This window comes from Pholcus phalangioides, unplaced genomic scaffold (genome assembly GCF_987345545.1).
Source record: "Pholcus phalangioides strain wild (caught in Gottingen) unplaced genomic scaffold, Ppha-v1.0 ptg000011l_1, whole genome shotgun sequence".
NCBI lineage: Eukaryota > Metazoa > Arthropoda > Arachnida > Araneae > Pholcidae > Pholcus > Pholcus phalangioides.
The window spans coordinates 28,321,483-28,335,504 of NW_028301604.1; the positions used below are offsets into that span (position 1 = coordinate 28,321,483).

Consider the following 14,022-nt stretch of genomic DNA (forward strand, 5'->3'; position numbering starts at 1 on the left):
GAATTTTTATTCTTTATTGAAGTCAAAGATTGAAATTATTTTTCAACTAATAAACTATATTATGATAATTACAACTATAAATGAGAATATTTATCTCCCACATTTGTCGTGGTGAACGTTTTTTTCGTGAAATTCATTTTAATCCACTGCAATTTGCAGTAACGTTTCATTTCCCGCCATTGTGATTTTACCGTAATTTTAACAATATTTGGCAATTTTGCTCGGTTTTGGCGTCATTTTTGGCGATAATTGGCGGACCCCCGTATTTTCCCGTATTTGGAATCTCAATGTCCCGTATTTCTCTCAAGGAAATATGGTCAGCCTAATTATCCCCTTATTCTTTTTGAGCAGTGTATTTATTTTTCACCATTATAGTGTTTACGGATAAATATATATCTATCAGTTCATTATTTTTATCGTTATCACGATCCTATTGGAAAGTGCACCTGCTGCAAAGCCAAGCCAGAGATTAACCAAATATTTATCTTTCTGTTTCGATAAGAAAACTTATGATTCAAAGGCATATTTACAATAAAATAACAGATGCTTGAATCGGACATGGTTGGCAAAGCATTCCATGTTTTGGCCAGAATGAAAAGTATGCCAAAATGGTTGCTAATGATCATGTGTATAACAATTCTATCAAGATCAACGTCAGCTTTAGGAATCGTGACTAACGCTTCTCATTCCAAACAAAATGCAAGTGCGTATGCATGAATATTTGACTGCATTTGATATTTTCTAAAGGGTGCAGTGAAGTTTTAATTTAAATATATTTTTAGGTCATCTTACTGTACCGTCGGTTTAATATGAAATTTAAAAAATATATATATATATAAGCTTTTAAAACACTATTTAATACTATATATTTTCTTTATCAGAATATAACGGTTCAAAATTTAAAGAAATCATCAAATATAGTGGCATTAATTAAGTAGAATCGAATTTACAGTGCTAAGATCAATACGGCAAGAGTTGCTACAGAAATCGAATATCATGCTCATATGAACTCAAATCCAGGTAAGAACCAAGGGTAACGAGAGAGCAGACTTTTCATCAAAAGGGGTAATTTATCATTGAGAAGCGAATAACCAAATTGCCCCCGCCCTTATTTCTAGTCTTATCAGGAAATCTATATAAGGGAAATGGCAAAAAAAATGGAACAATGTGGAAAATATGGGTAGAAAAATATTTGAGATTCCAACCAAAGTGAAACAACACCAATTAAAGTTTAAGTGATCAGGTTTTATTCCTAGAACATATGGAAAACCACATGTGAAAAATTGATTGGTTTCACGAGTTTGTACAAATAATTTATTTTTCAACAGTTGTTAGACGTTGCAAGTTTCTTTTTAACATAGTCTTTAATTTCAGTTATTTCAGAAAAAGAAATATGCATGAAGGAACTCGGTTGTTTTTCAATTACAAAGGAATTCAAGCATTTAATCTACAGACCTATTAATGTTCTCCCGCACGATCGATCGATCATCAACACAAAACATCTATTATATACCAGACGAAATGCAAACGAACCAGATCTTTTCGTTGCCAGCGATTCAGAATCATTCCATAAATCTCATCTTGTGAAAGAGAACCCTATCAAATTCATAGTACATGGTTTCATGGATAGTGAGCTTTATGGCCCCTGGATGGTGGTAAGTGCTATGCAGTACTCGTATTTTCAGCTGAGATAAAAAGCTACTTTATAGTTTTTATTAACTTTTTTTTCATTTGCCACGATCGTGGAGTGCGTACGCGTTAAGCCAACACTTTCTATAGCAGAAAGACTCCGCGCGAAGCTTTGACGTTACTGAAGTCGTTCATTTTACCTGTATTCATTGGATTTATCATTACGACGTACGCGAAATTTTTACCTTTTTTTGCACATATCCAATGAAATTTTCCTGATCCGCAATATAACTGCCATAGTGGAAAAATCAAACTTTCAAAAATTACAAATTTTTCAAGAATAATATATATTTTTTTCGATTGCGTAAGCTGATAAATGCTGCTCCTCCAAACAGAAAGTAATAATAATAAACTGGGAAGAGAAAAAAACTATCGTTTTTTCTGTTATTGCTGCTGTGCGCAATAATCCTATACTACCTCGAAGGGAAAAGAAAAACATCGTCTCTCTACCCTTCCGTTATCAGGCTTTGAACAAAACCTCACTCTGCCCACTGGCAGTTGATAGACAGGTCGGAGAGGGGAGAGGAAGGAAAACATGTTATCAGGAGAAAATTTCAGCATAGCCGAAATAAGAGAGTTTTATGGAAGCGAGATGTTTCATGATATAGTTGAAATGAGAGGGTTATAAGAAGACGAGGTATCTCGGGATTGTCACTGTGAGGGTTATCAGAGATTGTTTTTAATTTTTTTTTCATCTCATTTTTTTTCATTCGAATTACATTATTGGTCTCAAATGAGCTAAATTTATTAGTATGCTTGTTTCATCTCTAAAACTTAAAAAAAAACGTTTTTAAGATGAAACATTCACAACTGGTCTTATTCTCCGACTGAAATTTACCACAATGATATGAGTTATTGTAATCCCAAAACAATTTTTGAACCAATTGGACGTGTGTCTCGTCAGTAGTGATTTTTATGATAGTGCAAAAATCACACAAAATAAAAAAAATATAAAAAACATGGTGTACCGCATAAAAGTATGGAAGTGAACATTGCATACGAATGGAAAATAGTGATAATAGTGATAAAATAGTGGGCAAGATGATGATAATGTCAATTCATATATATGTTACCGGCAAAGTATGAAATCCAGGCATTCTAGGCAATGCCTGGTCGTTTCAGGCAAAGTATGAAATACCGGTTTTATTCTATACTTTGCCTAGGCATTCTATAAAATGACTAGTCATTCTATAGAATGCCTAAACACAATCCAGGCAAAGTATGAAATATCTTCTTCCAACAAATCTCTTTAGGGGCGGTATAAAATATTACATAAAATTAAAATTTCACAGCATTTTCTTTTTTTCTCGGAAACGTTTCCCTTTCGCTCTCGTGAAAAAGGATCTGTTGAGGGACGGTAGAAAATATTACAATTTCATCGAATTGAAATTTCACAGAATTTTCTTCATTTTTTCCCGGAAACGTTTCCCTTTCGCTTGCGTGAAAAAGGATCTGTTGAGGGACGGTATAAAATATTACAATTTCATCGAATTGAAATTTCACAGAATTTTCTTCATTTTTCCCGGAATCGTTTCCCTTTCGCTCGCGTGAAAAAGGATCTGTTGAGGGACGGTATAAAATATTACAATTTCATCGAATTGAAATTTCACAGAATTTTCTTCATTTTTTCCCGGAAACGTTTCCCTTTCGCTTGCGTGAAAAAGGATCTGTTGAGGGACGGTATAAAATATTATAATTTCATCGAATTGAAATTTCACAGAATTTTCTTCATTTTTTCCCGGAAACGTTTCCCTTTTGCTCGCGTGAAAAAGGATCTGTTGAGGGACGGTATAAAATATTACAATTTCATCGAATTGAAATTTCACAGAATTTTCGTCATTTTTTCCCGGAAACGTTTCCCTTTCGCTCGCGTGAAAAAGGATCTGTTGAGGGACGGTATAAAATATTACAATTTCATCGAATTGTAATTTCACAGAATTTTCGTCATTTTTTCCCGGAAACGTTTCCCTTTCGCTCGCGTGAAAAAGGATCTGTTGAGGGACGGTATAAAATATTACAATTTCATCGAATTGAAATTTCACAGAATTTTCTTCATTTCTTCTCGGAAACGTTTCCCTTTCGCTCGCGTGAAAAAGGATCTGTTGAGGGACGGTATAAAATATTATAATTTCATCGAATTGAAATTTCACAGAATTTTCTTCATTTTTTCCCGGAAACGTTTCCCTTTCGCTCTCGTGAAAAAGGATCTGTTGAGGGACGGTATAAAATATTACAATTTCATCGAATTGAAATATCACAGAATTTTCGTCATTTTTTCCCGGAAACGTTTCCCTTTCGCTCGCGTGAAAAAGGATCTGTTGAGGGACGGTATAAAATATTACAATTTCATCGAATTGAAATTTCACAGAATTTTCTTCATTTTTTCCCGGAAACGTTTCCCTTTCGCTTGCGTGAAAAAGGATCTGTTGAGGGACGGTATAAAATATTATAATTTCATCGAATTGAAATTTCACAGAATTTTCTTCATTTTTTCCCGGAAACGTTTCCCTTTTGCTCGCGTGAAAAAGGATCTGTTGAGGGACGGTATAAAATATTACAATTTCATCGAATTGAAATTTCACAGAATTTTCGTCATTTTTTCCCGGAAACGTTTCCCTTTCGCTCGCGTGAAAAAGGATCTGTTGAGGGACGGTATAAAATATTACAATTTCATCGAATTGTAATTTCACAGAATTTTCGTCATTTTTTCCCGGAAACGTTTCCCTTTCGCTCGCGTGAAAAAGGATCTGTTGAGGGACGGTATAAAATATTACAATTTCATCGAATTGAAATTTCACAGAATTTTCTTCATTTCTTCTCGGAAACGTTTCCCTTTCGCTCGCGTGAAAAAGGATCTGTTGAGGGACGGTATAAAATATTATAATTTCATCGAATTGAAATTTCACAGAATTTTCTTCATTTTTTCCCGGAAACGTTTCCCTTTCGCTCTCGTGAAAAAGGATCTGTTGAGGGACGGTATAAAATATTACAATTTCATCGAATTGAAATATCACAGAATTTTCGTCATTTTTTCCCGGAAACGTTTCCCTTTCGCTCGCGTGAAAAAGGATCTGTTGAGGGACGGTATAAAATATTACAATTTCATCGAATTGAAATTTCACAGAATTTTCTTCATTTTTTCCCGGAAACGTTTCCCTTTCGCTTGCGTGAAAAAGGATCTGTTGAGGGACGGTATAAAATATTACAATTTCATCGAATTGAAATTTCACAGAATTTTCTTCATTTTTTCCCGGAAACGTTTCCCTTTCGCTTGCGTGAAAAAGGATCTGTTGAGGGACGGTATAAAATATTACAATTTCATCGAATTGAAATTTCACAGAATTTTCTTCATTTCTTCCCGGAAACGTTTCCCTTTCGCTCGCGTGAAAAAGGATCTGTTGAGGGACGGTATAAAATATTATAATTTCATCGAATTGAAATTTCACAGAATTTTCTTCATTTTTTCCCGGAAACGTTTCCCTTTCGCTCTCGTGAAAAAGGATCTGTTGAGGGACGGTATAAAATATTACAATTTCATCGAATTGAAATTTCACAGAATTTTCTTCATTTTTTCCCGGAAACGTGATATAATTTATGCGTTGAAAAATAATTTCAGTAGTTGATTTTAATAAAGTATAAAACTATAAGCATCTAAAAGTAGGCTTTTTAGATTCTACAATGTAGAACATTCGCGACAAACCACGGCATTCTTGCAAAAAAGTCGGGACAGCCAAAATAAAGTGAAAATACGGGAATGTCCCGGGAAATGCGTGACATATGTGTCATATGCATAAGGTCACCACAAAACATTTGCTAAGTAGGCCTATATTTTGCTATTTATCTTTTATTTTCACTGTCCAGAATTTGTTTTACAAAATGTCCCTTATTTTCGACTAAACTCACTTGACTCACTGAAACTCGCTCAATCTTGACTGAAAACGTGGAGGAAGATAATTTTAATTTCTTACAAATCACTGTACGATTAATTATGATTGTAAACATAAACGTTCATGTCGCATATTTGTGACGTGTTTCTTTTTTACATAACAAAACCAAGACATTTTTAAAAAAATATCAATAACAATATTTATTTCGTTAAATACATTTTTATTTACTGCAATTTATTGTAGTCCTTCTTCGTACATACCCATCAGCATTTCTTTCCCATCAATTTTAACCGTAATTAGCAATTTTTCAACATTTGACAATTTTTTGAGACATAGAATAGCAAAAAGCAGGGTGACCATACATCCCGTATTTCTCGGGACAGTCCCGGTTTTTTTCTGTTTTTTGCTGTCCCGACTTTTTTGCAGAAATGTCCCGAGTTTTCAAATATTTTCAACGAAGTCAACTTAACTTTTTATTCTTCAAATCAACGATTAAAATTATCTTTCCAGATTAGAAATTACATCACGATAATGAGGCTTGTGGAATTGACATCATAATCATCATCAGCAGTAGTGATTTTTATGATAGTGCAAAAATCACACAAAATAAAAAAAATATAAAAAACATGGTGTACCGCATAAAAGTATGGAAGTGAACATTGCATACGAATGGAAAATAGTGATAATAGTGATAAAATAGTGGGCAAGATGATGATAATGTCAATTCATATATATGTTACCGGCAAAGTATGAAATCCAGGCATTCTAGGCAATGCCTGGTCGTTTCAGGCAAAGTATGAAATACCGGTTTTATTCTATACTTTGCCTAGGCATTCTATAAAATGACTAGTCATTCTATAGAATGCCTAAACACAATCCAGGCAAAGTATGAAATATCTTCTTCCAACAAATCTCTTTAGGGGCGGTATAAAATATTACATAAAATTAAAATTTCACAGCATTTTCTTTTTTTCTCGGAAACGTTTCCCTTTCGCTCTCGTGAAAAAGGATCTGTTGAGGGACGGTAGAAAATATTACAATTTCATCGAATTGAAATTTCACAGAATTTTCTTCATTTTTTCCCGGAAACGTTTCCCTTTCGCTTGCGTGAAAAAGGATCTGTTGAGGGACGGTATAAAATATTACAATTTCATCGAATTGAAATTTCACAGAATTTTCTTCATTTTTCCCGGAAACGTTTCCCTTTCGCTCGCGTGAAAAAGGATCTGTTGAGGGACGGTATAAAATATTACAATTTCATCGAATTGAAATTTCACAGAATTTTCTTCATTTTTTCCCGGAAACGTTTCCCTTTCGCTTGCGTGAAAAAGGATCTGTTGAGGGACGGTATAAAATATTACAATTTCATCGAATTGAAATTTCACAGAATTTTCTTCATTTCTTCCCGGAAACGTTTCCCTTTCGCTCGCGTGAAAAAGGATGTGTTGAGGGACGGTATAAAATATTACAATTTCATCGAATTGAAATTTCACAGAATTTTCTTCATTTTTTCCCGGAAACGTTTCCCTTTCGCTTGCGTGAAAAAGGATCTGTTGAGGGACGGTAGAAAATATTACAATTTCATCGAATTGAAATTTCACAGAATTTTCTTCATTTTTTCCCGGAAACGTTTCCCTTTCGCTTGCGTGAAAAAGGATCTGTTGAGGGACGGTATAAAATATTACAATTTCATCGAATTGAAATTTCACAGAATTTTCTTCATTTCTTCCCGGAAACGTTTCCCTTTCGCTCGCGTGAAAAAGGATCTGTTGAGGGACGGTATAAAATATTACAATTTCATCGAATTGAAATTTCACAGAATTTTCTTCATTTTTTCCCGGAAACGTTTCCCTTTCGCTTGCGTGAAAAAGGATCTGTTGAGGGACGGTATAAAATATTACAATTTCATCGAATTGAAATTTCACAGAATTTTCTTCATTTCTTCCCGGAAACGTTTCCCTTTCGCTCGCGTGAAAAAGGATCTGTTGAGGGACGGTATAAAATATTACAATTTCATCGAATTGAAATTTCACAGAATTTTCTTCATTTTTTCCCGGAAACGTTTCCCTTTCGCTTGCGTGAAAAAGGATCTGTTGAGGGACGGTAGAAAATATTACAATTTCATCGAATTGAAATTTCACAGAATTTTCTTCATTTTTTCCCGGAAACGTTTCCCTTTCGCTTGCGTGAAAAAGGATCTGTTGAGGGGTGGTAGAAAATATTACAATTTCATCGAATTGAAATTTCACAGAATTTTCTTCATTTTTCCCCGGAAACGTTTCCCTTTCGCTTGCGTGAAAAAGGATCTGTTGAGGGACGGTATAAAATATTACAATTTCATCGAATTGAAATTTCATAGAATTTTCTTCATTTCTTCCCGGAAACGTTTCCCTTTCGCTCGCGTGAAAAAGGATCTGTTGAGGGACGGTATAAAATATTACAATTTCATCGAATTGAAATTTCACAGAATTTTCTTCATTTTTTCCCGGAAACGTTTCCCTTTCGCTTGCGTGAAAAAGGATCTGTTGAGGGACGGTATAAAATATTACAATTTCATCGAATTGAAATTTCACAGAATTTTCTTCATTTCTTCCCGGAAACGTTTCCCTTTCGCTCGCGTGAAAAAGGATCTGTTGAGGGACGGTATAAAATATTACAATTTCATCGAATTGAAATTTCACAGAATTTTCGTCATTTTTTCCCGGAAACGTTTCCCTTTCGCTCGCGTGAAAAAGGATCTGTTGAGGGACGGTATAAAATATTACAATTTCATCGAATTGAAATTTCACAGAATTTTCTTCATTTTTTCCCGGAAACGTTTCCCTTTCGCTTGCGTGAAAAAGGATCTGTTGAGGGACGGTATAAAATATTACAATTTCATCGAATTGAAATTTCACAGAATTTTCTTCATTTTTTCCCGGAAACGTTTCCCTTTCGCTTGCGTGAAAAAGGATCTGTTGAGGGACGGTATAAAATATTACAATTTCATCGAATTGAAATTTCACAGAATTTTCTTCATTTTTTCCCGGAAACGTTTCCCTTTCGCTTGCGTGAAAAAGGATCTGTTGAGGGCGGTAGAAAATATTACAATATCATCGAATTGAAATTTCACAGAATTTTCTTCATTTTTTCCCAGAAACGTTTCCCTTTCGCTTGCGTGAAAAAGGATCTGTTGAGGGACGGTATAAAATATTACAATTTCATCGAATTGAAATTTCACAGAATTTTCTTCATTTCTTCCCGGAAACGTTTCCCTTTCGCTCGCGTGAAAAAGGATCTGTTGAGGGACGGTATAAAATATTACAATTTCATCAAATTGAAATTTCACAGAATTTTCTTCATTTTTTCCCGGAAACGTTTCCCTTTCGCTCGCGTGAAAAAGGATCTGTTGAGGGACGGTATAAAATATTACAATTTCATCGAATTGAAATTTCACAGAATTTTCTTCATTTCTTCCCGGAAACGTTTCCCTTTCGCTCGCGTGAAAAAGGATCTGTTGAGGGACGGTATAAAATATTATAATTTCATCGAATTGAAATTTCACAGAATTTTCTTCATTTTTTCCCGGAAACGTTTCCCTTTTGCTCGCGTGAAAAAGGATCTGTTGAGGGACGGTATAAAATATTACAATTTCATCGAATTGAAATTTCACAGAATTTTCGTCATTTTTTCCCGGAAACGTTTCCCTTTCGCGCGCGTGAAAAGGGATCTGTTGAGGGACGGTATAAAATATTACAATTTCATCGAATTGAAATTTCACAGAATTTTCTTCATTTCTTCCCGGAAACGTTTCCCTTTCGCTCGCGTGAAAAAGGATCTGTTGAGGGACGGTATAAAATATTATAATTTCATCGAATTGAAATTTCACAGAATTTTCTTCATTTCTTCCCGGAAAGGTTTCCCTTTCGCTTGCGTGAAAAAGGATCTGTTGAGGGACGGTAGAAAATATTACAATTTCATTGAATTGAAATTTCACAGAATTTTCTTCATTTTTTCCCGGAAACGTTTCCCTTTCGCTTGCGTGAAAAAGGATCTGTTGAGGGGTGGTAGAAAATATTACAATTTCATCGAATTGAAATTTCACAGAATTTTCTTCATTTTTTCCCGGAAACGTTTCCCTTTCGCTTGCGTGAAAAAGGATCTGTTGAGGGACGGTAGAAAATATTACAATTTCATCGAATTGAAATTTCACAGAATTTTCTTCATTTCTTCCCGGAAACGTTTCCCTTTCGCTTGCGTGAAAAAGGATCTGTTGAGGGCGGTAGAAAATATTACAATTTCATCGAATTGAAATTTCACAGAATTTTCTTCATTTTTTCCCAGAAACGTTTCCCTTTCGCTTGCGTGAAAAAGGATCTGTTGAGGGACGGTATAAAATATTACAATTTCATCGAATTGAAATTTCACAGAATTTTCTTCATTTCTTCCCGGAAACGTTTCCCTTTCGCTCGCGTGAAAAAGGATCTGTTGAGGGACGGTATAAAATATTACAATTTCATCAAATTGAAATTTCACAGAATTTTCTTCATTTTTTCCCGGAAACGTTTCCCTTTCGCTTGCGTGAAAAAGGATCTGTTGAGGGACGGTATAAAATATTACAATTTCATCGAATTGAAATTTCACAGAATTTTCTTCATTTCTTCCCGGAAACGTTTCCCTTTCGCTCGCGTGAAAAAGGATCTGTTGAGGGACGGTATAAAATATTATAATTTCATCGAATTGAAATTTCACAGAATTTTCTTCATTTTTTCCCGGAAACGTTTCCCTTTTGCTCGCGTGAAAAAGGATCTGTTGAGGGACGGTATAAAATATTACAATTTCATCGAATTGAAATTTCACAGAATTTTCGTCATTTTTTCCCGGAAACGTTTCCCTTTCGCTCGCGTGAAAAGGGATCTGTTGAGGGACGGTATAAAATATTACAATTTCATCGAATTGAAATTTCACAGAATTTTCTTCATTTCTTCCCGGAAACGTTTCCCTTTCGCTCGCGTGAAAAAGGATCTGTTGAGGGACGGTATAAAATATTACAATTTCATCGAATTGAAATTTCACAGAATTTTCGTCATTTTTTCCCGGAAACGTTTCCCTTTCGCTCGCGTGAAAAAGGATCTGTTGAGGGACGGTATAAAATATTACAATTTCATCGAATTGAAATTTCACAGAATTTTCTTCATTTTTTCCCGGAAACGTTTCCCTTTCGCTTGCGTGAAAAAGGTTCTGTTGAGGGACGGTATAAAATATTGCAATTTCATCGAATTGAAATTTCACAGAATTTTCTTCATTTTTTCCCGGAAACGTTTCCCTTTCGCTCGCGTGAAAAAGGATCTGTTGAGGGACGGTATAAAATATTATAATTTCATCGAATTGAAATTTCACAGAATTTTCGTCATTTTTTCCCGGAAACGTTTCCCTTTCGCTCGCGTGAAAAAGGATCTGTTGAGGGACGGTATAAAATATTACAATTTCATCGAATTGAAATTTCACAGAATTTTCTTCATTTTTTCCCGGAAACGTTTCCCTTTCGCTTGCGTGAAAAAGGATCTGTTGAGGGACGGTATAAAATATTACAATTTCATCGAATTGAAATTTCACAGAATTTTCTTCATTTTTTCCCGGAAACGTTTCCCTTTCGCTTGCGTGAAAAAGGATCTGTTGAGGGACGGTATAAAATATTACAATTTCATCGAATTGAAATTTCACAGAATTTTCTTCATTTCTTCCCGGAAACGTTTCCCTTTCGCTTGCGTGAAAAAGGATCTGTTGAGGGACGGTATAAAATATTACAATTTCATCGAATTGAAATTTCACAGAATTTTCGTCATTTTTTCCCGGAAACGTTTCCCTTTCGCTCGCGTGAAAAAGGATCTGTTGAGGGACGGTATAAAATATTACAATTTCATCGAATTGAAATTTCACAGAATTTTCTTCATTTCTTCCCGGAAACGTTTCCCTTTCGCTCGCGTGAAAAAGGATCTGTTGAGGGACGGTATAAAATATTACAATTTCATCGAATTTAAATTTCACAGAATTTTCTTCATTTCTTCCCGGAAACGTTTCCCTTTCGCTCGCGTGAAAAAGGATCTGTTGAGGGCGGTATAAAATATTACAATTTCATCGAATTGAAATTTCACAGAATTTTCTTCATTTCTTCCCGGAAACGTTTCCCTTTCGCTTGCGTGAAAAAGGATCTGTTGAGGGACGGTATAAAATATTACAATTTCATCAAATTGAAATTTCACAGAATTTTCTTCATTTTTTCCCGGAAACGTTTCCCTTTCGCTCGCGTGAAAAAGGATCTGTTGAGGGACGGTATAAAATATTATAATTTCATCGAATTGAAATTTCACAGAATTTTCTTCATTTTTTCCCGGAAACGTTTCCCTTTTGCTCGCGTGAAAAAGGATCTGTTGAGGGACGGTATAAAATATTACAATTTCATCGAATTGAAATTTCACAGAATTTTCGTCATTTTTTCCCGGAAACGTTTCCCTTTCGCTCGCGTGAAAAGGGATCTGTTGAGGGACGGTATAAAATATTACAATTTCATCGAATTGAAATTTCACAGAATTTTCTTCATTTCTTCCCGGAAACGTTTCCCTTTCGCTCGCGTGAAAAAGGATCTGTTGAGGGACGGTATAAAATATTATAATTTCATCGAATTGAAATTTCACAGAATTTTCGTCATTTTTTCCCGGAAACGTTTCCCTTTCGCTCGCGTGAAAAAGGATCTGTTGAGGGACGGTATAAAATATTACAATTTCATCGAATTGAAATTTCACAGAATTTTCTTCATTTTTTCCCGGAAACGTTTCCCTTTCGCTTGCGTGAAAAAGGATCTGTTGAGGGACGGTATAAAATATTACAATTTCATCGAATTGAAATTTCACAGAATTTTCTTCATTTTTTCCCGGAAACGTTTCCCTTTCGCTTGCGTGAAAAAGGATCTGTTGAGGGACGGTATAAAATATTACAATTTCATCGAATTGAAATTTCACAGAATTTTCTTCATTTTTTCCCGGAAACGTTTCCCTTTCGCTTGCGTGAAAAAGGATCTGTTGAGGGACGGTATAAAATATTACAATTTCATCGAATTGAAATTTCACAGAATTTTCTTCATTTCTTCCCGGAAACGTTTCCCTTTCGCTTGCGTGAAAAAGGATCTGTTGAGGGACGGTATAAAATATTACAATTTCATCGAATTGAAATTTCACAGAATTTTCGTCATTTTTTCCCGGAAACGTTTCCCTTTTGCTCGCGTGAAAAAGGATCTGTTGAGGGACGGTATAAAATATTACAATTTCATCGAATTGAAATTTCACAGAATTTTCTTCATTTTTTCCCGGAAACGTTTCCCTTTCGCTCGCGTGAAAAAGGATCTGTTGAGGGACGGTATAAAATATTACAATTTCATCGAATTGAAATTTCACAGAATTTTCTTCATTTCTTCCCGGAAACGTTTCCCTTTCGCTCGCGTGAAAAAGGATCTGTTGAGGGACGGTATAAAATATTACAATTTCATCGAATTGAAATTTCACAGAATTTTCTTCATTTCTTCCCGGAAACGTTTCCCTTTCGCTCGCGTGAAAAAGGATCTGTTGAGGGCGGTATAAAATATTACAATTTCATCGAATTGAAATTTCACAGAATTTTCTTCATTTCTTCCCGGAAACGTTTCCCTTTCGCTTGCGTGAAAAAGGATCTGTTGAGGGACGGTATAAAATATTACAATTTCATCAAATTGAAATTTCACAGAATTTTCTTCATTTTTTCCCGGAAACGTTTCCCTTTCGCTCGCGTGAAAAAGGATCTGTTGAGGGACGGTATAAAATATTACAATTTCATCGAATTGAAATTTCACAGAATTTTCTTCATTTCTTCCCGGAAACGTTTCCCTTTCGCTCGCGTGAAAAAGGATCTGTTGAGGGACGGTATAAAATATTACAATTTCATCGAATTGAAATTTCACAGAATTTTCTTCATTTCTTCCCGGAAACGTTTCCCTTTCGCTTGCGTGAAAAAGGATCTGTTGAGGGACGGTATAAAATATTACAATTTCATCGAATTGAAATTTCACAGAATTTTCGTCATTTTTTCCCGGAAACGTTTCCCTTTTGCTCGCGTGAAAAAGGATCTGTTGAGGGACGGTATAAAATATTACAATTTCATCGAATTGAAATTTCACAGAATTTTCTTCATTTTTTCCCGGAAACGTTTCCCTTTCGCTCGCGTGAAAAAGGATCTGTTGAGGGACGGTATAAAATATTACAATTTCATCGAATTGAAATTTCACAGAATTTTCTTCATTTCTTCCCGGAAACGTTTCCCTTTCGCTCGCGTGAAAAAGGATCTGTTGAGGGACGGTATAAAATATTACAATTTCATCGAATTGAAATTTCACAGAATTTTCTTCATTTCTTCCCGGAAACGTTTCCCTTTCGCTCGC

At 35.1% G+C, this 14,022-nt stretch overlaps 1 protein-coding gene across 1 annotated transcript in view; it reads left to right on the plus strand.

Annotated features, from left to right (window-relative positions):
* Nucleotides 1-528: 528 nt before the first annotated feature.
* The window catches only part of LOC149080308 (pancreatic lipase-related protein 2-like), a 196,774-nt gene continuing 183,280 nt past the window's right edge, over nt 529-14,022 (plus strand). The window contains exons 1-2 of the mRNA XM_089239435.1: nt 529-703; nt 1,375-1,655. Coding sequence (XP_089095561.1) covers nt 544-703; nt 1,375-1,655 — 441 coding nt within the window. The 5' untranslated portion in view covers nt 529-543. The remainder of the gene's footprint in view (nt 704-1,374; nt 1,656-14,022) is intronic.